Consider the following 21375-nt stretch of genomic DNA (forward strand, 5'->3'; position numbering starts at 1 on the left):
TCCTCTGGGCAGGGCAGCCTCTTCCCTGCATCTCTTTGGAAGTCCTCCTGGGAAGAGGCCTCGCCCACCTGCTCCTCAGCCTCCCCAGTGGGTCAAGAAGTTTTCTTGGATGCCTCACTCTTTGGATTAGAAACTTCCCAGTTCTGGGTGCGGGTGGCAGGGACGCCACAGGCCCAGGGCATTTGCCATCAGTGTGGCCTGGCCCTTTTGCTTAGGGAGAGGGGGGCAGAAATGAAGGCTCAGTAGTGAGACCACAAGGCACTTGCTTTATTGTTACAGGACAGGGGACAATGACAAGCCATCAAGGGATCTGCTTATGCCTCCTATGAGCCTGGGGCCAACCTGGGGGTGGAAGTTCTTGTCACCCCCAGGTCCAAGTTGGGCTGAGGTTCCCCCTTGGTGGAGTCAGGCTCATGGCAGGCACCTGGACCACACCCCACAGCTCCAGGGGTATCCCTTGTGCTTCCTGGTCACCCTCAGTCTGCTAGGCAGTCAAAGCGGGGGTGCTTGGCATGGGTGCTTCCCTGCCACCCTGTGCCAGGCTTTCCCCCTGAATGCCCGGGTTGCATGAGACAGTTGTAAGTAACTAACAGGTGCTCCTCAACTCAAGATGGGGCTGCAACCGGAGAAACCCATCCTGAGCGGGGAAACATCATAAGTCAAAAGTGGTTTCTGACTTACGATGTTTCAATTTCCGATGGGTTTACTGGACATAACCCCATCCTAAGTCGAGGAACATACTGAATGTGTATTGCTTTCGCACCATCTTAAAATGGAAAAACTGTAAGTTGAACCATCGTTAGTAGAGTGAAGCTGGGAACTAAACTACGTGGACTTTTCTTTCTGGAGGAGGAGTGAGATTTTGGTGACTGGGAGGGGGCCCTTCCTGCACCCGGGACTGGGAGAAAAGGGCGAGTTCAAGTTTCCGAGGGCAAGGGCTTTTCCAAACACTGCTTCGGAATTGGGCTCAGTTTGGTCCCCGGGTAGATGTTTCCCCTCCTGTGTGTCACCCTGGGGGAGGCTGGACAGAGCGTGTACTAAGAATGGGTAGAGCCTGGCTGAGCGGGTGCTGCCAATTAGCAACCCCTAAGGGGGGCCATAGACAACCCAGGGAGGAGCTCTCAATCTCCTCCCTCAGGCTGGGCTGTTGGGACAAAGATGGGGGAATAAATACAGGGGGCTTATGGGAAAGGACATGATGAGGGTCCAGGCCTGCAGAGCATGTGGATGTCAGAATGCGGGTCTCGGGTTATCTTTGGCCTGGCAGGGGCCCTGAGCTTTTTGTAAGCCAAGTCCTCAGCTCTCGGTTGCCCCGGAAACTGGGCACTGGGCTCTCAGTGATGTAATGTTGGCTCCTCTGGCTGTTAGGCATGTGGGTGGGGGTACCTCTGAATGTGTGTGATTGTGCACCAGGGTTTAAGTGTGGATGAGTGTGAGCTAGGGACAGTGCATTTTCTTCTTGCCCACATACTTGCTCTTCGGGGGCTCTGGGTGAGGAGCTGGGCCACCACGTGGCAGAAATGTGTGAGGGGCAGCACCCCAGGTGGTGTCTTCTGTGCCCCCACTGCCAGCTAACACACACATTGGCTTAGTGGCATAGAGGACAGGTAGTATTTTTCTTCCTTGACCTTTAAGGTGAGCCCGATACGGGCAGCCAGCCAAGACTTCCAGACCAGGCAAACACTGGAGCTGACGATGCTAGGCACAGCTCATGCCAGAGCCATGGGCTTGGAGCTGGGGCTGAGGTACACGGCGGGGCCTGCAGGGGCCGTTGGGGGTGTGGGCTCCAGCTCCATAAAGGCAGAGTAGAGGGTGGTGAGGTGCAGGTCACCCAGTGCCCCGGAGCTCCCGCTGCCCGGGGGTGCCAAGTCACCTGCCCCACTGCCTGTCTCTGCCAGACAGGGGCCAGGGGGGAAGCAGTGGGGTAGTGGCTGGGGTGGCGGCATCGAAGATGATGTTGGGGATGAGGTCACCAGTACCAGGGGGTCGAGGGCCAAGCTGTCATCCTTCAACTGTTCCCACAGGTTTCCTAGTTGGGGGAGATGGGGAAGGAGAGAACAGGTGTCACTGGGAGGCACTGGTGGAGCCCTGTCTGCCCACTCCTCCCTGTCAGCTCTCACATGCTGCAGAGAGCAGGGGATCAGGGTGACATGTGCTGGGAACAGACTCTGGCACTAGCTGTGTGACACCAGGCAGTTGCTGAACCTCTCTGAGCCTCAGATTCCTCCTCGCATGTATCACAATCTGAAAGCCATCAATCTAGATGACCTCTGTGGTTCTTTATGGGGGGTGGGAATTGGGGAGGGATTGATGCCTGCTGGCAGCATGGATGCCAATGTCATGCACTCAGCAGTTAACCCTGGCTCCTGCCCAGTCTCCCAAGGAAGGTAGATTTACAGCCCAGATCAAGGTGCTTCCAGCAGTGTACTCTGGACCTAATGGGATGGATGGGCATGGCTCCCTGGGTCTCCTCCACTGCAGGGCCCAGGGCATGGGAGCAGAGCCAGGACACACACCTGAGTCTGAGGAGCTAACAGTGCTGCCACCTGTGCCATGGGACTCGCACCATGCCTGGCCAGGGCCTGGGGCTCCTGCAGCGGGTATTCAGGCTGCAGGCTCTGGAGAGAGAGGGCCTGACTAAACCTGGATTGGATGTGGCTGCCTGGGTTCCAATCCCAACTCTCCCTCTTTCTAGCTAAGTGACCTAGAGTAAGTTCTCAAGCCTCTGTGTGCTTCCATGAAGTAGGTTTAGTAATCCCTCCTACCTCTAGGCCCAGATGAGAAGCACATGGAGAGCAGCCAGCCTGATGCCTCTTATCTAGCAGGGGCTCAAGTAAATGCATCCCACGTCTATAGCTTCCTCTGAGGCTGAGGGAGCGCTGCTCCCCACTCCTGGACTGGGCTGAGGGTCTATGTGCACTTTTCTAATAATAGCTTCCCATACCTGGGCTGCCTCCCCATCAGGTTGGGAGCTCTCTGAGGACAGGGGCCTCCATCAGCTTGTGAATGTTCCCCACCCCTGGGAACACAGAGAGTGTGAGGGTGGGGTCACCATTCTGCTCCAAACCTCCTGTGGCCAGTACCAGGGCCTGGGGCACACTGGAATTTAGATGGGAATGGGTGGGCTTGGCCATCTGCAGAGACAGAGCTGCCAAGATGGAGTGGAATGGGTTGAACCCTCCCCAGACTCCTATCTCCACATCTCTCCAGGACTCGCCCAGCTCTGAGGGCGCCCACTTCTCTAGGGTAGAGTCTCTCCTTCTGCTTTAAAAGATGAACACTGATAAAATGCAAATACATCTGAGAATGTTCAGACTACTGGGCACTCACAGTTGAGTGTGGAATAGAACATGGAGCTGTTTTCGGCCTATCCAGAGCTGAGAGTGTTTTTTGTTTGTTTTTGAGGTGTAGTCTTGCTGTCACCCAGGCTGGAGTGCAGTGGCGTGATCTCAGCTCACTGTAACCTCTGCCTCCCAGGTTCAAGTGATTCTCCAGCCTCAGCCTCCAGAGTAGCTGGGATTACAGGTGCCTGCCACCATGCCTAGACAATTTTTGTATTTTTTAGTGGAGACAGGGATTCACCATAGTGGCCAGGCTGCTCTTGAACTCCTGACCTAAGGTGATCCAGCTGCCTCAGCCTCCCAAAGTGCTGGGATTATAGGTGTGAGCCACTGTGCCTGGCCAAGAGTGGTTTGATGATGTCAGTTGGACCATGTTTGGGGCACCAGGAGGAGAGATACAGGGGCAAGGACATCCCTCTTGCCCCATTCTCTGGATGGCAGAGAGCAAGTGGGAGGCTCCTTCTGCCATGTCCGGCCTCCTCTGCTTCAGTCGACCAAAAACCCAGCCACTTCTAGGCTGCAGCCTGGAGACTTGGAGAGAGTGAATCACCCTGCCAGGTGTACCTCTCCAGTCCTGTCCCACTTCCCTTTCCCACCCCCAGCTCACCCTGGAAGTCAAAGTCGGTGAGAGAGGGGTTGATGGCATCCAGGTCAGTGCCAAGGTCTCCATCTGGCAGTAGGGTGTCATGCACGGTCCTGGCTGGGGAAGGCTCGGCCAGCAGCTTGGCACTGTGGCTGGGTGGGGTGTGGGCAGGCAGAGGCGAGTCCTTGGGGGTGCCTGGCTGGGCCCGCAGCTCAAGATGCCCATCCGGCTGTGGGAACAGTGGCTGCGGTGGTCCAGGAGGGGCCAGGCCTGGTGAGAGGTGCAGGTAAGTCTGCCCATAGCAGGAGGGTGCGTGCCCAAGTAGGTCCTGCAGGGGGTTCTTGCCAGGAATAGGACCTGGAGCTGGGTGGAGTGAGTGCAACGGTGGGGAGAGGCCAGCTGGGGGTGCCAGGGGCCGGATGGGACCTGAGCCTACCAGCCCAGGGGGTGGACAGCCCAGGAGCGGGGAGCCCAGCTTTTCCCTCTTGTCGCCAATGAGGCTGTCCAGCTCTTCTGAAAGGCCCAAGAGAGAAAGAACACCATGAGACCTCCCTCCTCCACAGCCCTCCCCGACCTGGAACCCTCACTCAGGGCCTTGCCTCACTCTTCGATTCTCTTTATTTTTGGCTCCTGGGTGCCCTTGGCCTGGCCTCACCTGGCTTGGCCATGCTTTTGCGCACAGCGATGGGATCTTTCCTCTTCCACTTCTGCAGCTCCTCCTGCATCTTGTCGATCTTGGCGGGATTGAGGGCCCACAGGCAGCCCTTGCGGGACGAGCTTCCTGATTTGTTCTCCACCTTCTCGAAGCACTTGTTGAGAGACAGATTATGGCGGACAGAATTCTTCCAGCCATCAGGCGCTGTCTGCCAGAGCAGAGCAAGACAAGCATTCAGGCCGTGGTCAGGGAGCCAGAGTGGGCTTCAGGTCTGGGTTCTAGAACACTCCTGTGGCCCCTCTGGGCACAGAGCTGCCATCTACTCTGGGGCTTGATGTCTTCCTTGGCACCCAGCCCTTGCTTGGTCCCCTTTGGTGATGGGGGAGGGATGAGCAGGAACCTTGACCCCAAGTTACTTTCATCTCAAATCTGCCTTCATCCCACCCCATCCTGCCTGACCCTTCAGAGGACTGTCAAGGTAATTCAGAAAGCCATGGCACCCTTCCATCTGAAGCTGGGCTGCTCCTGACTGGCTCTCCAGGCCTGTGCTTGGACCCCTCTGTGGAAGGGGACTCACAACTCTGAGGTCTCCCGGCTGGCTTTAGAGGCAGAAATTAGGGAGGAATGCTCCTCTCCTGGGTCTGCCTTATCCCCTCTGGGGCTAACTTGGGAGAAAAGAAAGATGGACGAGGTTGGTGAGTGTTTGGGTGTGTGCGGTGTTCACATTGCACATATGTTTGTGTGTCTATGTGGGTTTGGTATATGAAGGGACAGTGCAAATGAGCACATGCACAAGTCTCTAAGTGTGTCTACCTGGCGTGAGCAAGGTCTCCTGGGTATGGGTCCATGAATTCCTCGAGTGTGAGGATGGCCGTGTGTGAGAAAGTCTCTCTGGGTGTGAGTGTGGGTAGCCATGATTGTGTGATGTGTGGGTGTGTGTTTGCATGAGTGTGCCCTGGTGGGGAGGCCAGCCCTCAGGCGGTGGGGGGTTGCTCGTGCCAACAGAATAAACACCCATTAGGAGGCCTGGTCATGCCACCAGTGTGGTAATTGTGCCCAGGGAGGGTTGTAAAAACCATTAGGCTGACTCAGTTGGGTGAGAGGCGGTGGCGGGAGTGCCAGTGGGCCCCCTGCCCGCCCACCTCCAGCTCTGTTCCAGGCTCTGTGACAGCCCTGAGCCCAGCAGGGGCTGACTGTTGGTATGGCACTCGCTCTGGCCAGTTGGATTCCTTTGCCCTCATTCCCTGGCCCCTCCCCCTTTCAGCCCAAAATTTCTGCTTAATGAGGGGCAGCCACTCCCTCCTCCCAGCTCACTTGCCCCAGGGAGCAGCCAAGCTGAATCATGCCCAACAGAACTGGGCCCTAATGCCAGCATCACTCCAAGTGGCTGGCAGGACCTGGTGCAGCCTTTCTTGGGGGCAGCTGGCCTAGGGTAGGAGCTGGTTGAGATGACCCCTAAGTCAGTAGGGAGGATTCTAGAGCCACCAGACCAGCCAACTAGGGGTTCACCTTTGACTCCTAGTCTCCACTAGGAGTCAAGGCCATGTCGCCCCATGGGCAGAGTTAATGGGCATTGGGGCCTTTTATGGTCCCATAAAACTGACTTTGGGATGCCAGGGCAGCCCCCACCCCAGCCACTTCCTGTTTGGAATAGGGATGGTCAGCACTAACAATTATGTCCAGTGGCTGAACACTTCCCCAGTCCCACATCCCTGACTCATGGGGCCAAGGGACGCCCACAGCAGCTGCCTTGGGCATGAGTGCTGCCCACTCTGGGGTCCAGTCATCCTTGCCCAGAAAAAGATCTTCAAATGGAAAGTGAGAGATGGAATGAGGAGGGGGACCTTTGAATTAAGGAATTTCCTTAGGTGGATCAGAGGGGAACCGTCAGAGTCAGAAGTAATCTATGTGCCAACTGATCTGGCCCATTTTACAGACTGGGAAACTGAGGTCCAGACAATAAAGGGCCTAGCCCTGGATCACACAAGGAGGCAATAACAGAGCTCAGCCTCTAACTCTGTCCCCCAGGTAAGGGCCCAGCCCAGGTCACCCCATAGGGCCCGCCTCACCATCTGGGGGCCCCTCCCATCCTCACAGATGCTTTCTCTCTGAGATCAAATGTGAACTCGGGAGTGAGGGAGTGATGCAAGTGGCTAAAAACAACAACTAGAACCAAAGGGAACAAAAAGCTGTCAGACCTCTTCACTCCTTAGCCCCATAAAACAGGGATTACACAGCTCCCAGGAAAAATAATTAAGCCAGGAAGATGAGATGCAGGGAGGGGCTGGGGGCCAGGCCAGGAGTTGGTGGGGAAAGAAGGCTGAGAGGAGTTGGAGTAGGGCCTTGCCTTTTCCCTCTCTCTGCCCTGGCCCCTCAAAACCCTAGAAGACCCTCCAAAAGCTTTAGGGGTTAGGGAGACTTAGCCCCCTGAGCTGCTGGGGTCTGGGGGGCAACCCTGAATTCAGGCTTTGATGCTTCTTGAATTCCAGGGGTGACTCGCTTTCCTCCTTTCCTCCCAGAACCTCTGGTGGATTGCCACACTTTTCCACCCCTGGCCAGACCACTCCAGCAATCGTGCCCACTCCCCATCTGACGGCAGCCCAGCAGGATAAACTTGTTTGAAAATCAAGCCTCAAATTATCCCCAGGCAGGACCATAGATGGTGGGGGCAGAAATCACCCCCTGGCAGGTGGAGTTGAGTTCCAGATCACCTGGGTCTCAGCAACTGCCCACTGCCTGGGTCGCAGATGAGATTTGTGTCTACCGAGGGGCTGGGGGAATGCAGAGAAGTGTGTAAGCCGAGAAGCTTGATCCAGTAACTGATCCCATCTACTGTTCGACCTTAGGGGAATGGACTACTGTCTCAGATGTGTTTGTCCACCCTGGGAGAAAAGCCCCTGTCCTGCCTGTAGAGAGGGAGTTGGGTAAGGCTCCCAGAGGCCCCTTCTGTGGATGATAGAAATGAGATTCTGCCCAAGGGGTTGGGGGAGAGTCAGGTAAGCCAGCCTGGGACACTCAAAAACTGGGTAGCCCACACCCCACTTTCTGGCAGGATGGCAGCTGAGCCTGCCACCCACAGAGGCAGATCCTAATCTCACCTTGGAAGGCAATGGCTTCTTCAGCCCCAACGACACAGTCACCATGGCTGACCAGCTCCTCCAGCTCCCCAGCATCCCAGGGGTTGGGGTAGCGACAGTGTCTCATTTCTTCTCCAACTTTCTCTCCCCACTTGGGGTAGGTGGATGCTCCCTGAGGCCTGTCGGTGCTAACATGTCCACCTCCAGCCGGCTGTACAACCTTGCACGAGCGCTTGGGCTCTGTTCCCTACAGGGAACCCCTTTTGTAGGAACTCTGTCCTTTTGAGGTGGAGGCAAGGGAAAGCCTGGTGGGGGTAAGCCTTCTCCTGGCCTTCGTTCTAATTCTTCTCCCACGTCCAGACTGCATCCTCTGGCTCTGAAAGCCTGGCTTGGCCAGGACTTGGGGGTGGTGGGGTGGGGGGAACCTTGGGCTTACCTTGAAGTAAGGAAAGTGCTCCGTCATAAAATTGTAGATCTCGCTGACGGGAAGGCTTCCGGTTTTACTGTTCTTAAGGGCCATGAAGATGAGGATGCTGAAGACAGAGAAAGCCCCTGAGAGTCTAAACCTCTGACTGGGTCTTAAACCCACTCCGAGCCCGGCACCCCTGGTGAGAGGCTTAATGGGGTTGGAGTTGGAAGGGAATGAGAAACTGTCCATTGAAATGGACACTGGAGTCGGGAATTACAGACGCAAGAAGGTCTTGTGGAATCTGAGAAACCTGGCTTAGTTACTCGCTAGCTGTGTGACCTTGGGTGAATGCCTTGCCCTCTCTAAGCCTCAGTTTCCTCAACTTTGAAGTGAAGAAAGTCACAGCTACCCCAGAGTTGTGAGGATTAAGTTCTGCCTGTCACATAGAAGGCACTCATTAAATGGAAGCTGTCATTACTAGTCAGTCCTGAGCCAACTGCATGAACGTTGGAGAGTAGGGAGGGAATGAAGGTTTCTTGAGCTCCTGCAAAGTTCTAAGCATGGCACCTACGTTCTCTTACATAGTCTGTCCAGCAGCCTGAACTGCTACCAAACCCTCACATTTCTTTATCTTTTGAATTTTGTAAGTCTTATATTTAAATTTTTTGAATAATACTTAAAGTTCTGGGGCACATGTGCAGAATGTGCAGGTTTGTTACATAGGTATACAGGTGCCACGGTGGTTTGCTGCACCCATCAACCCGTCATCTACATTAGGCATGTCTCCCAAAGCTATCCCTCCCCCAGTCCCCTGCCCCCAAAGCCTGACATTTTCTTAAAAAGAGGAATAAACAGAGGCTCAGAGAGATTAAGTAACTTCCCTGAGGTTTCACATGAGTCAATTCCGAAGTCTGGTCTTGAACTTGTTTCTGCTGGACTTCAAGGCCTGCGTATCCTTCTTTCAGTGAATTACCCTGCCTCTCACAAAGCCCTTCTCTGTACTCCTGGCTGATGTTTAAGTTCCTCTCCCTTCCCCTGAGCTCACACTAGCTGATGACCCGATCCCATGTAGGGCCTGACACACATTTGGTCAAGTGTCACTGTTGGTTGGATGAAAGGACAGATGGAAGGGTCTCCCAGACAGGCTGGGTCTGCTGACACTGAAGAGCCCGGCCCCAGAGAAGTCCCACTAGATCTGGCAGATGGTGAATAGCTGAATCACAGCTGCAGGCCTCACCCCATTTCCCTCCAGTAGAGCTTTGAGGGGGAATTCTCTGTTTCTGGGGAAGGAGAGGGAAGGCATCAAGCATCTCCCCTAAACTCTCAGATCCAGGCCCTGGGCCCTAGGAGGTGAGATCTTGGCAGGCTCACCCCAGGGCACCAGTATCTGCTGAGTCAAGTCACAGACATGACTCCCCAGGTGCAGACAAAGGGTCAGAGGCGATCCAGTCTATGCCCCTGCCTCCATGCAGGAACCCTTTCTCCAGCATCCTCTTGAAGCCCCCTTGGTTTGACTTCCACCTGCTATTACTTGTAGACCCAGAGGATTCCACACCTCAGTGCTCCCAGGGGCCCTCTCATCCCCTCCTCCTCCCACCCCCAGAGTGTGGGAAATGTACCTGTAGGAGTAGATGGGTTTTGGGAAGAGAGGCTGGTGCCCATCGGTGCTGGCCTGGGGTGCCATCCGCTGGTACGGATAGTGTGAGGAGCCCAGGTAAGGTACGGGGTAGCTGCCGCCCCCTGGTGAGTACTGAGGAGGTCAAAGGGGGCAGAGTGATTGCCATGGTACCCAGGAGGGCTCCCCTCCCTCATTTATATACAACTAGAGAAGGCGCTCAGGCCTGGGTCATGGGCTCCATCATCCCCAACACAGAGCTATCTGAGGGGCTGTAAGGAGATCCACACCCTATAATTTAGCATCTCAGAGGCCTTAAAGCCTCCCTCCTCCAGCTCCTTCCTCTTAGCCTTTGATGCTCTAGTTGCCACACTGATGGGACCCTGCCGGGAGAGTATGGGGCCCTCGGCCCCTGCATCATTCCAGGAAGTGCTCCTGGCAATCGTGCATCTCCCCAGAGCAGCTGGGCCGGAAGTGGGATGTCCAGCCTGGGCGTTTGCTGGGCACTGCCACTTTTATGAGTTTCAGTGGCTCTTTGAAAGGGCTGGTCATGGTAGTGGGCAGGTGGGGGTGGGAGGTGGTTTTACGGCAAAGGGAGTGGCTGCGGTGCCAGGGATGGTGTTTTATGGGGGATAGGGGCAGGAGACTCTGACTCCCCCAGCTGCTCCAGGCTGAAGAGCTTTTTCCAGGTCACCCAGGAGACACTTAGTGCCTGAGTCACCCTCTGTCCGGGTTCCATAAAACCCTGGGTGCGGCCATCTTGTTGAGAGGGGGTGCAGACTGCAGACTGCAGAGGGCATCAAAGCAGGGCCAGGCATGGTGAGATCATGAAAGGTCTGGTGGCCCCTTAGTCCTTCTGTGGCTCAATCTCTGTTCCTGCTTTGGGGACATCTACCCTGGGTCAGACCATGAGCCTCAGGATAGCTTTGGTCGTTCCCCCAGGCCTCCCTCAGCAGGGAGGATGTCCTGTCATGCCTTCTCTTTGCTTCCCTCCATCTTTTCCTTTTCCCCGCAAAGCAGGCAGTCTGACCCAGCCCCTCTCCCCTGCCTTCCTCCTAGAGATCAGGGCCAGAGCCACAGAGCCAGGAGTAGAACCTGCTCCACAGGCAGGGCCTGTCTTGGTGCCAGGCTGCAGGTGGATGGAGCTGGGCGCTGGGCAGCCACTTGCTCCGTCTTGCCTGGTGACTCCTGGGAGCTGCCTGGCTGCTCTGGAGCTCTTTTCTTTCTCCTTTAAAACTCCTCCATCCCATACCAGTGTGGGGCAATTACTTGGCATCCTGTACACTTGGGAGGAGCTGAAGCTGGGAAAGGAGGAAAGGGCTGAAGATGATGGGGACTTGGAGTCCTCCAGGTAGGAAGGTCCCCTAAGCCCACACTGGGTGCCCATCCTCTCTAGGCTAATAGAAGTTGGGGGCCAGGGTCATATAGCAAGATAGTGGCTGACCTATACAGAAGCCCTGCTCAGCCTGTGTTTCACACCACACACTCCTCTTCTCTCTGCCCCTCTCTCTGTCTGGGGCAGCTCTCCTCCTTCCCTCATTTCTGGTTCCCATCACAGCCCTGCCTCCATCTCAGCCCCATACTCTTATCTGAGTCCTCTCAGGCCCTGCCAGGGACTCAGACAAGCCCACCCTGGATGAGGGCAATTGCTTCTCTTCCCATTAACCACTCCCTCCACCTGCTGTGGCCCAGCCTAAGGTTCAGGGCCCTGATGCCCTTACCTGCCCATCCAGGTGTACATATGCCCTCACACAGACACACACACACCACACACACAGACACACACACACACACACACACACACACACACACACACACCCTCAATATCCTGAGACCCGGGGGAAGCAGGCCACTTGCCCCAGACCCACCTGGTGGAAGGGGGGCTGGGAGGAGCAGTACATATGCTGCAAGGGAGGCTGGTAGCAGAACATCCCCGAACAACTATCCAGAACTGGGGGCTTGACCTTGACCTCTGAACCCTGCTGGAAGAGAAAGCAGATGACTAGGTTAGGCCTTATTTTCTCCCTTCCTCTTTCCTGTGTCTTGAACCTTCCAGAAAAGCAACCCCTATTCTGCCTCCCTGACAGCTTATTCCTGGACACACAGAAAACAGAGAAGTGCAGGGATTTTCCCAAAGGAACTCAGCAATTTAGTGGTAGAGTCCAGGCTGGAAGTGACAGCAGCCCCTACCCCTCACCTCACGGCAGGGGAGAGGCTGAAGCTGGGCTGTCCCGAGAAGTTGAGAAGCTAGGGAGACTTGTGCTGGGGTGGGGACAGGGATCTCCCAGAATAGTACCAGGGTGCGGTGCTGACCTCACTTGACATGCCTGACTCAGAGGCCTCAGACTCTCAGAGCAGGTGTGCAAAGAACACTAGGAAAAGGCCACAGCTCCAGAACTCCCCCTGAGGAGCCATGGTGAGGGGAGCATGGGTAGTGGCCCAGCTGTGGGTCCCTTCTCTTTCCTCTTCCGTACAGCCCCAGGAAGGCCACAGCTCCAGAACTCCCCCTGAGGAGCCATGGTGAGGGGAGCATGGGTAGTGGCCAGACAGGCTGGCCCAGTTGTGGGTCCCTTCTCTTTCCTCTTCCCTACAGCCCCAGGAAGCCCCAGCAGGCTCTCTGGATGGGGCTAGTAACTCCGCTCTGCTTTGACTCCTGGCCATCCCTGGTGCAGAACTTTTGCTCCCTGCTTCTGGGAGTCTACACAGTTGCTGGTCTGCGTGAGCCCTGTGAAGGCCGGCACGGAGTCCCCAGGGCCTAGTGCAGAGCTCTCCTGTGAGTAGGGACAGGAGGGTGTGCAGCCAGGCCCTGGAAGGTGGACAAGCCCTGCAGGAGGCGGGCGGTGCTTCCAGGAGTTACCAGGGGCCTTGGGAAACTGGCATCTGGGCCCACAGGGGCAAATCAGCTGTGACCTCTCGCTGGGTGTCCCCTGGGGTTGTTGATGCAGAGATTGCCATAATCATAGAATCTCAGGCCTAGAAGGGCCAAGAGCACTTGTGTCCAACCCCTTCATTTGACAGATGACGGGGCTGAGCCCAAAGAGGGGAAGCAATATGCCCAAGGTCACCCGGCAAATGGACAGATAGCTGTGTCTTAAGCTCTTCTCCATGTGTGGGAGGGTCAGGGTGTGAGCTCAATCTCAGCCTCACCGTTTGCAGGCTAGCAGACACCTTGGCAAGTCACTTGGCCTCTATGAGCCTCAGTTTCTTCATCTGCAATATGGGAATGGTGGGAACTTTCTAGAGTGTGACTGAGGGGATTAAATGAGGGCACGTGAAAAAAAGCACCCAGCAGAATGATTGGGAGCTGTTAATGAGTGGAGGTTTGGGGGCTGTAGCTGAGATGATGGTGCCCTGTCTGCAGGCTGTGGTCCTGTTTAAGGGACGCGAGAGGAAGCCATCAAAGGGCCGGAATAAAGTCCTGTCTTGGCCACACCCGGTAGGTGCCCAACTGTCTTCTCCATCTTCCTTCCAAGCCTTTTTTGGGGTGGTTTGGGGCTGGAATGGGGGCCTGTTTGAAAGCAAGAGGTGAGGGGTAGGCACCGCTGAGCCTGCGCCACTCAGTCACTGCCTCGGGGACCTCCAAACCAGAGCTGGGGAGCAGAGGGCAAGCTCCCTTTAGCTCTTCTCTTCCCTAAGCAGCAATGCCTTGAGACAGGTACTATTTGTTTTTTTGGTTTTTTTTTTTGAGACAGAGTCTCACTCCGTCACCAGGTGCCAGGCTGGAGTGCAGTGGCACGACCTCGGCTCACTGCAACCTCTGCCTCCTGGGTTCAAGCAATTCTTTTGCCTCAGCCTCCCAAGTAGCTGGGACTACAGGAGCGCACCACCACACCCAGCTAATTTTTTTGTATTTTTAGTAGAGACGGGGTTTCACCACGTTGGCCAGGATGGCCTCGATCTCTTGACCTCGTGATCCACCCGCCTCGGTCTCCCAAAGTGCTGGGAATATAGGCGTCTCGTGAGACACTGCACCCGGCCGACAGGTACTGTTAACCTTACTTTTCAGATGAGGCTCAGAGAGGTTAAGACTTGCCCAAGGTCACACAGCTTGTGGGGGTCAGGCTATGGAAGGGCATGTTAACCTTTTAAGGTACTTCTAGGAATACACCCAGGCCCCACTCCAGGCACAGAATGGGGCCAGGAAAGGTCCCTCTAGAAGGCTTAAGTCCTCTCTCAACCCTGTATGCTAAGGCTGGGGAGGGAAAAACTGTTCTGTGACTCCTCCCAAACCCTTTCTCTTGGCCTCTGGAATGTGTTTTTCTTGTCACATTTGCATATGGGCCTGTAGGTCTGGCTGGAGATTCTTGACACTTAAACAAACAGAGAGAAGTCACACAGTGGAATCCTGACTCAGGAGCATCTGGGAAGCCGCCAGCTTCTTTAGCCTGACCTGCCTCCCCCACCTGCCCCACTCCACACTGGCCAGGCCAGCACCCCCTCCCCAGCTGACCTGGGGGCCCCAAGTCTCTGGTCTTGAGAGGCAAGGTCTGCAAAGAGAAGGTGGGACTTTGGCCTCAGAGGACTCTTTCTAGGCGGCTAGGAACCCACACAGTGGGGACATGGGGCACTTGCTGGCCCCTAGTACTCACCAGGACTTGGGGGCCATGCTCCTGGCTGGGGTAGGGGAGCCCGTTACACCATGCCTCTCCTGAGAAGCCAGGCAGGAAGGCCTCAGTCTCCGCCACGTCCACGGGGATCTCCTCGAAGGCTTCCAGGGGCCCCGGGGTCTTAAAGGAGCGTCCATCAAGGGCCAGGGTGGTCTCGGCCTCAGGGAAGACGTCCTCATGGAAAGGCCGCTTATACGGGTGGAAGGGTACGTGGCTGCCCTTGAGGAATCGCCCGGGGCTGCTTGCTGGGGCCTCCTCGAAGCCAAAGCCAGGATACTTGTCTGAGGGTGAGAGCCGGAAGGGACCCTGGCCGGGGCCGGCTGGGCAGTGGCCCTGGACTTGCTCAGGGCCTGGTGATGCAATACGGGGGCTGTGTGGGGGCAGGGAGGGTGTCCTCTCTGGAGGGCCATCAGGCACAAATGGCGAGCAGCTGAAGCCGGCATGCTTCTGGGCAGACAGAGGGTAGACAGCTTGTGAGTGTAGGCTGAACCAGGCCTGGGCACCTGCTGAGACCCTGCTCTGTTCTGGGTAAAGGGGTCTATGGCTGAGCTCTGGGGAGCCCCTAAATGGTGGAAAAGACAGAGCCTGCCCTTGGGAGCCCCAGTTTCATGAGGGTACCCTACCCTGAAACCTGGGCACCCCAAGTCTGATGGGGCTCACAGCCCTGCCCTGGGACAGGCCCAGACTGACCCTCTGGATCCCGGGGTCACTGAGGACTTGTTTGCTGGTGGAAGGGATAAGACAGAACCTGGTAGGTCCCTGTAGGGGTGACGTGACTGGTCCACCTGCTGCCTGTTTAGCCGCAGGCCTTGGCCTGAACCCAGGCCAGATGCCACATACTTACACTCTGTGTGGTGGGGGAGTTGGGGAGGCCTGGCGCTTGCATGTGGTCCCCTTGGCGCTCGCCCTCCAGTCTGGTGGGGCCCGGCAGCGTGACTTCAGACTGCGGCGGGGGCAGCGACACCATCACCCAGTCCTGGGCTCAAAGAAAGCCGTCTGCCATGAGAGTGAGGACCAGCGTCCAGGGCTGACCAACCCAGGCTTGCCACCTCCACCCCCACCCCATCCTTGGGTTGGGAACCTGCATCAAGTAAGCCATGGATGAGAGAGAGAGAGAGAGAGAGAGAGAAAGGGAGAAAGAAAAACATTCTGAAAAAATGGAGCAGAGAGTGGTCCCCTGTGGAGAAAGGGCAAATCATCCAGGTAGGAGCCCTCGGGAGGGCTTGGCTGATCTCAGGCTGTAGCTGCAGAGACTGATCGGTGAGATCCTGGCTCCCGGCTGGGCCCTGCCTCTGGCTCCTCAAGATCAGTCTCCGGTGTCTACAGTGACACCGCAGGTGACCTCAAGCAGGTGGTCTCCATTCAGTGACTGGGCAAGTCGATGGGTCCTTCCTGAGGGGAGGGTGAGCTGGTGCATGGGTCAGACTCGCGCTTGGGGTGGGAGTAAGCCCCTCCGAGCAGGTGAGCCGGCCCGCAGCAATCCTGCAGTGACCCTCAGGTCACCCTGGCGACATGACCACAGTGTGCAACTGGGGACCCAAAGGCCCCTGGTTGCCTGGCCTGTGAGCCTAGTGGGCCCTGAGGATGTCAACACCCATACTGCAGCACCTGGTCAGTGCTGTTCCACCCATGTCCTCCAAACTCTAACCTGTGACTTTGTGCAGGCCATGGCCCCTTTCTGAGCTTCAGTTTCCCCATGAAGACCTAGGAGCTTGGTACATGATATCTAAGGGCTTTTTCTGCTCAGACCTTCTGCAGTCATAGGGGAACCTGTCCTTCACACAGTGGAGTGGTTCAGAGGACTCAGGCCTCAAAGCCGGGGTTGGCCCTTCCCCACAGGCTGTGCCAGCAAAGCTCTCTGAACTTCAGCATCACCATCTAACTGGGAGAGTGACAGGCCCTACCTCACACGGAGGTTGTGTCAAACAAAATCATGTGCAGAGACCATTCAGCACAGTGCCTGGTGCAGTCAATGCCCTATAAATGCCAGTTCTCATTATGAATATCATTGTGAGTGTGGCTCACTTTTTTTCTTTGAGACGGCGTTTCGATCTGTCACCCAGGCTGGAGTGCAGTGGCGTCATTTTGGCCCACTGCAACCTCCGCCACCTGACTTCAAGCAATTCTCCTGCTTCAGCTTCCAGAATAGCTGGGGCTGGGCACAGTGGCTCACACCTGTAATCCCAGCACTTTAGGAGGCCGAGACGGGCAGATCACCTGAGGTCTGGAGTTCAAAACCAGCCTGACCAACACTGAGAAACCCTGTCCCTACTAAAAATACAAAAAATTAGCTGGGCATGGTGGCAGGTGCCTGTAATTCCAGCTACTCGGGAGGCTGAGGCAGGAGAATCGCTTGAACTTGGGAGGTGGAGGTTGCGGTAAGCTGAGATCACGCCATTGCACTCCAGCCTGGGCAACAAGAGTGAAACTCTATCTCAAAAATAAATAAAAATAAATGAAAATTTAAAAAAGACTAGCTGGGACTACAGGCTTCCACCACCACGCCTATTTTTTGTATTTTTGTTTTTATTTTTATTTTTTGGATAAATAAAAAAAAATTAATAAACACTCACCCCTTCTACCCAAGACCCCCTCAAGCCAGAGCAGGGCGGCTGCGCTGATCCCAGGCCATGCTCCTTCTGGAGCTCTGGGAGGGAGAGGTGGCCTTCTCGGCCCTGTGGTACCCAGACTGGGGTTGGCACCTCTTTGCTGAATAAACCATCAATAAACCTCATTTGACAGAGGGGGTAATAGGGAAAAGGAGGGGAGGCAATTTGCCCAAAGTCGCACAGCGGATCAGTGGTGGAGGGGCTAGAAGCCGGGGTCCAGGTGGGGGCCTGGTGGGAGGCTCTCCCGCCCCTTCAAGAGTCCCCAGCACCCCTTCTTGATGTCCTGGCGCCTGCTCACTCGGCAATGCTAAATGTGGCGTGACTGGGGAAGCGCCGAGCTGGCCGTAACGGGACACCACAGCAGAGCAGGCATGGGGCCTGAGGTGCAGGGCAGCCCATCTCCCGCTGCGCATCACTGCCACTTGCTCCCTGGATAGCTCCTCCTGGACAGCTCGGGCCTGCCTGCCAGCCACGCCTCACCCCGGCCAGCCCAGAGCTGCCTTCTCAGGTGGGTGGTGCAGGGGGCTTGGCGCCTTCCCAAGGCATTCTCTAGCTCCAAATGGGAGGCCGAGGGCCCTTCCTCCCTGCCAGATCTCACACTTGGTAACCTGGAGAGGGTGGCCACTCACCTCTCTGGAGGTGGGGTAGCACAGTGTGGTTTACAGCAGGGATTTGGAGTCAAGCCCGACTGAATTCCAGCCCCAGCTTTGTCACTTTCTGGCTGTGTGACTTTGAACAAACTGTGTAGCTCTCTGTGCCTCACAGGGTGGTCATGAGGATGGTTTGCATGAGGTGCTGGCACAGGGAAAATGCTCAAGGACACGAGTCAGACATCTGGCCTCTGCTGGCCAAGTGTGGCTGGGCCCAGGGGCCTTTGGCCCCAGGCTCTACAGCTTCTCTGATGGTCTCACTGCCTCAGGCCTGGCAGCTCTGGGGCGACTGGCTGATGACCCAGCCCCAGGTGGCAGCTGCCCTTGCTAGTCCTCCTTGTCCCCCTGGCCTTCGTTCAGCATGGCCTCAGGCCCTAGCACTGCTCCCCTGCAGATATGTGAACCTGGGGAGGCCTCTCTGAGCTCCAGCTTAGGCTTGCGCCGCCTGCTGAGGGTCTGACCCACCCAGAATGATTCCCGCAGTGTCTGCCTCGCCCCATTCTTGTCCCTGTTCCCTATTCTCCAGGACATCATCTCCAGCTCCCGCTGACTTTCTGCATGTCAGAGGCCTTGACAGAGGCTTCAGTTCATAACCCTGACTTTCACAGCCTCACTTGGCCAAACCACCCTGCTGCCTCCTCCCATCTCCCAGAGACAGGATGTAAACCCAGGAAGTTAGGCAGAGTTCAGAGATTCACTCCTTAATTTGCATTAAGGATGCAGAGGTCCCTGACTAGTCCTCAGGGATTCTTCTGGGCAGGTTTTGTAAGTGGGGACTCCTGATTCATTGACCATGATGCCCCCTTGGTGGCAGCTAAAGCTCTATTCTACAAGTGAGGCTCAGGGAACAGGTAAAGAATGACTTTCCTAAGGCCACACGGCCCAGGAGAGAGGGGCTCCTCTGGGGCTAGTCAGAAGGCCTCTGACTGGTGTTTATGAGGAGCCCCTGTGTAGCACAGGGAAGGGCTCACTGCAGGAACCTGGATGAGGCTGCCTTGGCCCTGACCCTTCCCTGGAGTAGCCGACAGAGCTCCTGAAACTGGACTACCAGTCAGGGCTGGGTTTCAATTGCAGGAACTGTGGGACTTTGGCTGGGCAAGATGCTTAACTTCCTTCCCCATGCCTCAGTTTCCTCATCTGTAAAATAGGACTAATAAATACATACCTCTCTGGAGGATAAATAAAATATTGCTTGTAAATAGCTTAACACATAGTACATGCTCAATAAATAATAGCTATTATTAATAATTAGCAGTGGGACAGAGTTTATTTAAGGCATGAGCCATGGGGGTTGGGGGAGGGGAGCATAGAAAACTCGCCTTTCTTGCCTCTCCTGCCTCCCACCTCCAGGTCCTCCACGTTGTCCTCTCCCATTAGCAGAGGCTAAATTTCCCTCTTCCTGGCTCTCTGGCCCCACAGGTCATTTCCGTCATTCCCGTGTGGTAGACCTAGTGTCTGTAGAAGCTCCTGGGGACTTGTGTGGAGAGCAGGGGGTTGACTCTGTTGTTTTGAATCTCTTGGGAGGCCTCCCTGCTGGCCCCAGTATCCTGGGGCTGGCATTTGCATTCAGAAGGGACTTTTCATAGAGGGCTAACCTTTATCCTGCCTGTTCTAGTTTCAGGGAGCATTGGAACTTGAGGGGATGTGTGTAAATATTAGCAAATACCAGCACAGGAGGCCCAGTCAGCTCTCCCGCCTTCTCAGATCCCAGGAGCTCCCCCAGATCACTCTCATGACCTGCCCCTTAATATGGGTACCCACAACCCACAGCCACCTGCTTCCTGGAAGCTCTCACTGGGAGACTGTGCTCTGGGGTCCCTTCATCACAATTCCACATCTACAGTGCACTCTGAAGTTTCCTCTGCACTTTTTTCTTTCTTTTTTTGAGACAAGGTGTTGCTGTTGCCCAGGCTGGAGTACAGTGGCACGATCATCACTCACTGCAGCCTCGACCTCCTGGGCTCAAGCGATCCTCCCGCCTCAGCCTCCCAAAGTGCTGGGATTATAGGTGTACACCACCGCTCCAGCCCCTCTGCACTTTTGTATCTCTTGTCTCATTTCATCCTCTCTTTGCCCCAGAAGGCAGGGGGCAATTGTGTGCAGGGCCAGTTGGTAGGGGCTTGTGGGAGCCAATCGTGCCCATTTCTTCCCAACTTTATGTCCAGTGAAATTGGTCCAGATCAGCCACGGTGGGATTATTTGCCCATGGAAATTAGCAAATCCTATAAATCAGGGCCTTTAAAAAAATTATGATGTATTTACTTTTGAAGGCTGACAGGTGAATGTTTACCAACACACCACTGGCAGGGGAGCAAGGTCATCAAGTCCATTTTTTAGGGGAGGAAACTGAGGCCCAGAGAGAAGGAATAATCTGCCTAGGGCTACACAGCTGACTGACAACCACATCTAAGTCTCAGGCCTTGAGAGCCATGACCATACCCCCAGACACTGACTCTCTAGGGGTGCACCGCTTGCAAAACATTGACTAAAGATCATTTTAGCATCTGGGCATTCTGGCCACCTTCTGCTCTCCATGATCCTTGGGGAGTGGGGATGGAAGAGGTAGACTTGATCTGCCCTGGCGTCAGAGGAAAGAAAGAAACAGCCCTTTGACATGAGTAGGGAGGACAACGAGTGAGAAATTCCCCAGAGAGGCTGACAACAGGATCAACATCATCAGGGATCAGCAATCATCATTACCGCATGCCTGCTTCATGCCCTTCTCACAAACAGCCAGGCTGCCCCCCTCTACCCATCCACATCTCTCCACCTCTCAGAGAGCCTTCTCTCGGCTCCTTACGACTCAGGCAGAAGGTGCTGTTAGGGGGGTGGGGGCCAGGGGACACTCTGCTGACTGTGTGATGTTGGATAACTCACTTCCCCTTTCTGTACTTCATTTCCTTTACAAGTAAAATGAGGCCCTGGAACCATTTGCATCTAAAGATGCTGATAGTCCTGTGGAGGTATATACCCTGTACCCTGTGGAGGTGTGTACCCCATGGAGGTGTGAACACCTATGGAGGTGTGTAACCTATGAAGGTGTGTACCCTGTGGAGGTGTGAACACCTGTGGAGGTGTGTACCCTGTGAAGGTGTGTATACCTGTGGAAGTGTGTGCCCTGTGGAAATGTGTATACCTGTGAAGGTGTAAACACCTGTGGAGGTGTGTACCCTGTGGAGGTGTATACCCTGTGGAGGAGTGTACCTGGTGGAGGTGTATATACTTGTGGAGGTATGGATCCTGTGGAGGTGTGAACACTTGTGGAGGTGTGTACCCTTTGGAGAGGTATGCCTTGTGGAGGGCTGTACCCTGTGGAGGTGTGTATCCATTGGAGGAGTGTACCCTGTGGAGGTGAGTATCTGGTGGAAGTGTGTACTCTGTGGAGGGGTGTACTCTGTGGAGGGCTGTATACCCTGTGAAGGGGTGTATTTTGTAGAGTTATGTTCACCTGTGGAAGTCTGTACCCTGTGGTAGTATGTTCACCTGTGGAAGTGTGTATAATTGTGGAGGGGTGTATATCTGTTGAGGAGTGTACACCTGTGGATGTATGGTCACCTGTGGAAGTGAGTATCCTGTGGAGGTGTGTACTCCATGGAGGTGTATACACCTGTGGAAGTGTGTACACCTGTGGAGGTGTGTATACCTGTTGAGAAATGTGTACCTGTGGAGATGTGTACCCTGTGGAGGTATGGGCCCTATGGAGGTATGTTCACCTGTAGAAGTGTGTACCCTGTGGAAGTGTGTACACCTGGGAAAATATGTACATCTGTGAAGGTGTATATACCTGTGGAGGGGTGTTCACGTGTGGAGGTATGTACCCTGTGGGGAT

General features: G+C 55.4%; 1 protein-coding gene across 1 annotated transcript; it reads right to left on the bottom strand.

Moving 5' to 3' along the window:
* Window positions 1-246: 246 nt before the first annotated feature.
* FOXN1 (forkhead box N1) lies at window positions 247-15260 on the bottom strand. The gene is made up of 8 exons (XM_054256179.2): window positions 15132-15260; window positions 14270-14734; window positions 11549-11659; window positions 9685-9815; window positions 8093-8189; window positions 4580-4787; window positions 3949-4437; window positions 247-2029 (listed from the first exon to the last, which is right to left on the bottom strand). Exons 1-8 carry the CDS (start codon window positions 15252-15254, stop codon window positions 1710-1712), a joined length of 1944 nt encoding a protein of 647 aa, XP_054112154.1. The 5' UTR covers window positions 15255-15260; the 3' UTR covers window positions 247-1709.
* Between the last annotated feature and the right edge of the window lie 6115 nt (window positions 15261-21375).

The sequence above is a fragment of the Callithrix jacchus genome, chromosome 5, assembly GCF_049354715.1.
Source record: "Callithrix jacchus isolate 240 chromosome 5, calJac240_pri, whole genome shotgun sequence".
Lineage (NCBI taxonomy): Eukaryota > Metazoa > Chordata > Mammalia > Primates > Cebidae > Callithrix > Callithrix jacchus.

What these genes read in the sequence shown, in the direction of transcription:
- FOXN1 (XM_054256179.2), bottom strand. Translation starts at nt 15,254, where the DNA reads ATGGTGTCGCTGCCCCCGCCGCAGTCTGAAGTCACGCTGCCGGGCCCC. An exon ending in CAAAAGCATGGCCAAGCCAG is followed by an intron (nt 4,438 to 4,579) that starts GTGAGGCCAGGC and finishes TGGGCCTTTCAG; the next exon opens with AAGAGCTGGACAGCCTCATT. An exon ending in CACCGACTTTGACTTCCAGG is followed by an intron (nt 2,030 to 3,948) that starts GTGAGCTGGGGG and finishes TCCCCCAACTAG; the next exon opens with GAAACCTGTGGGAACAGTTG.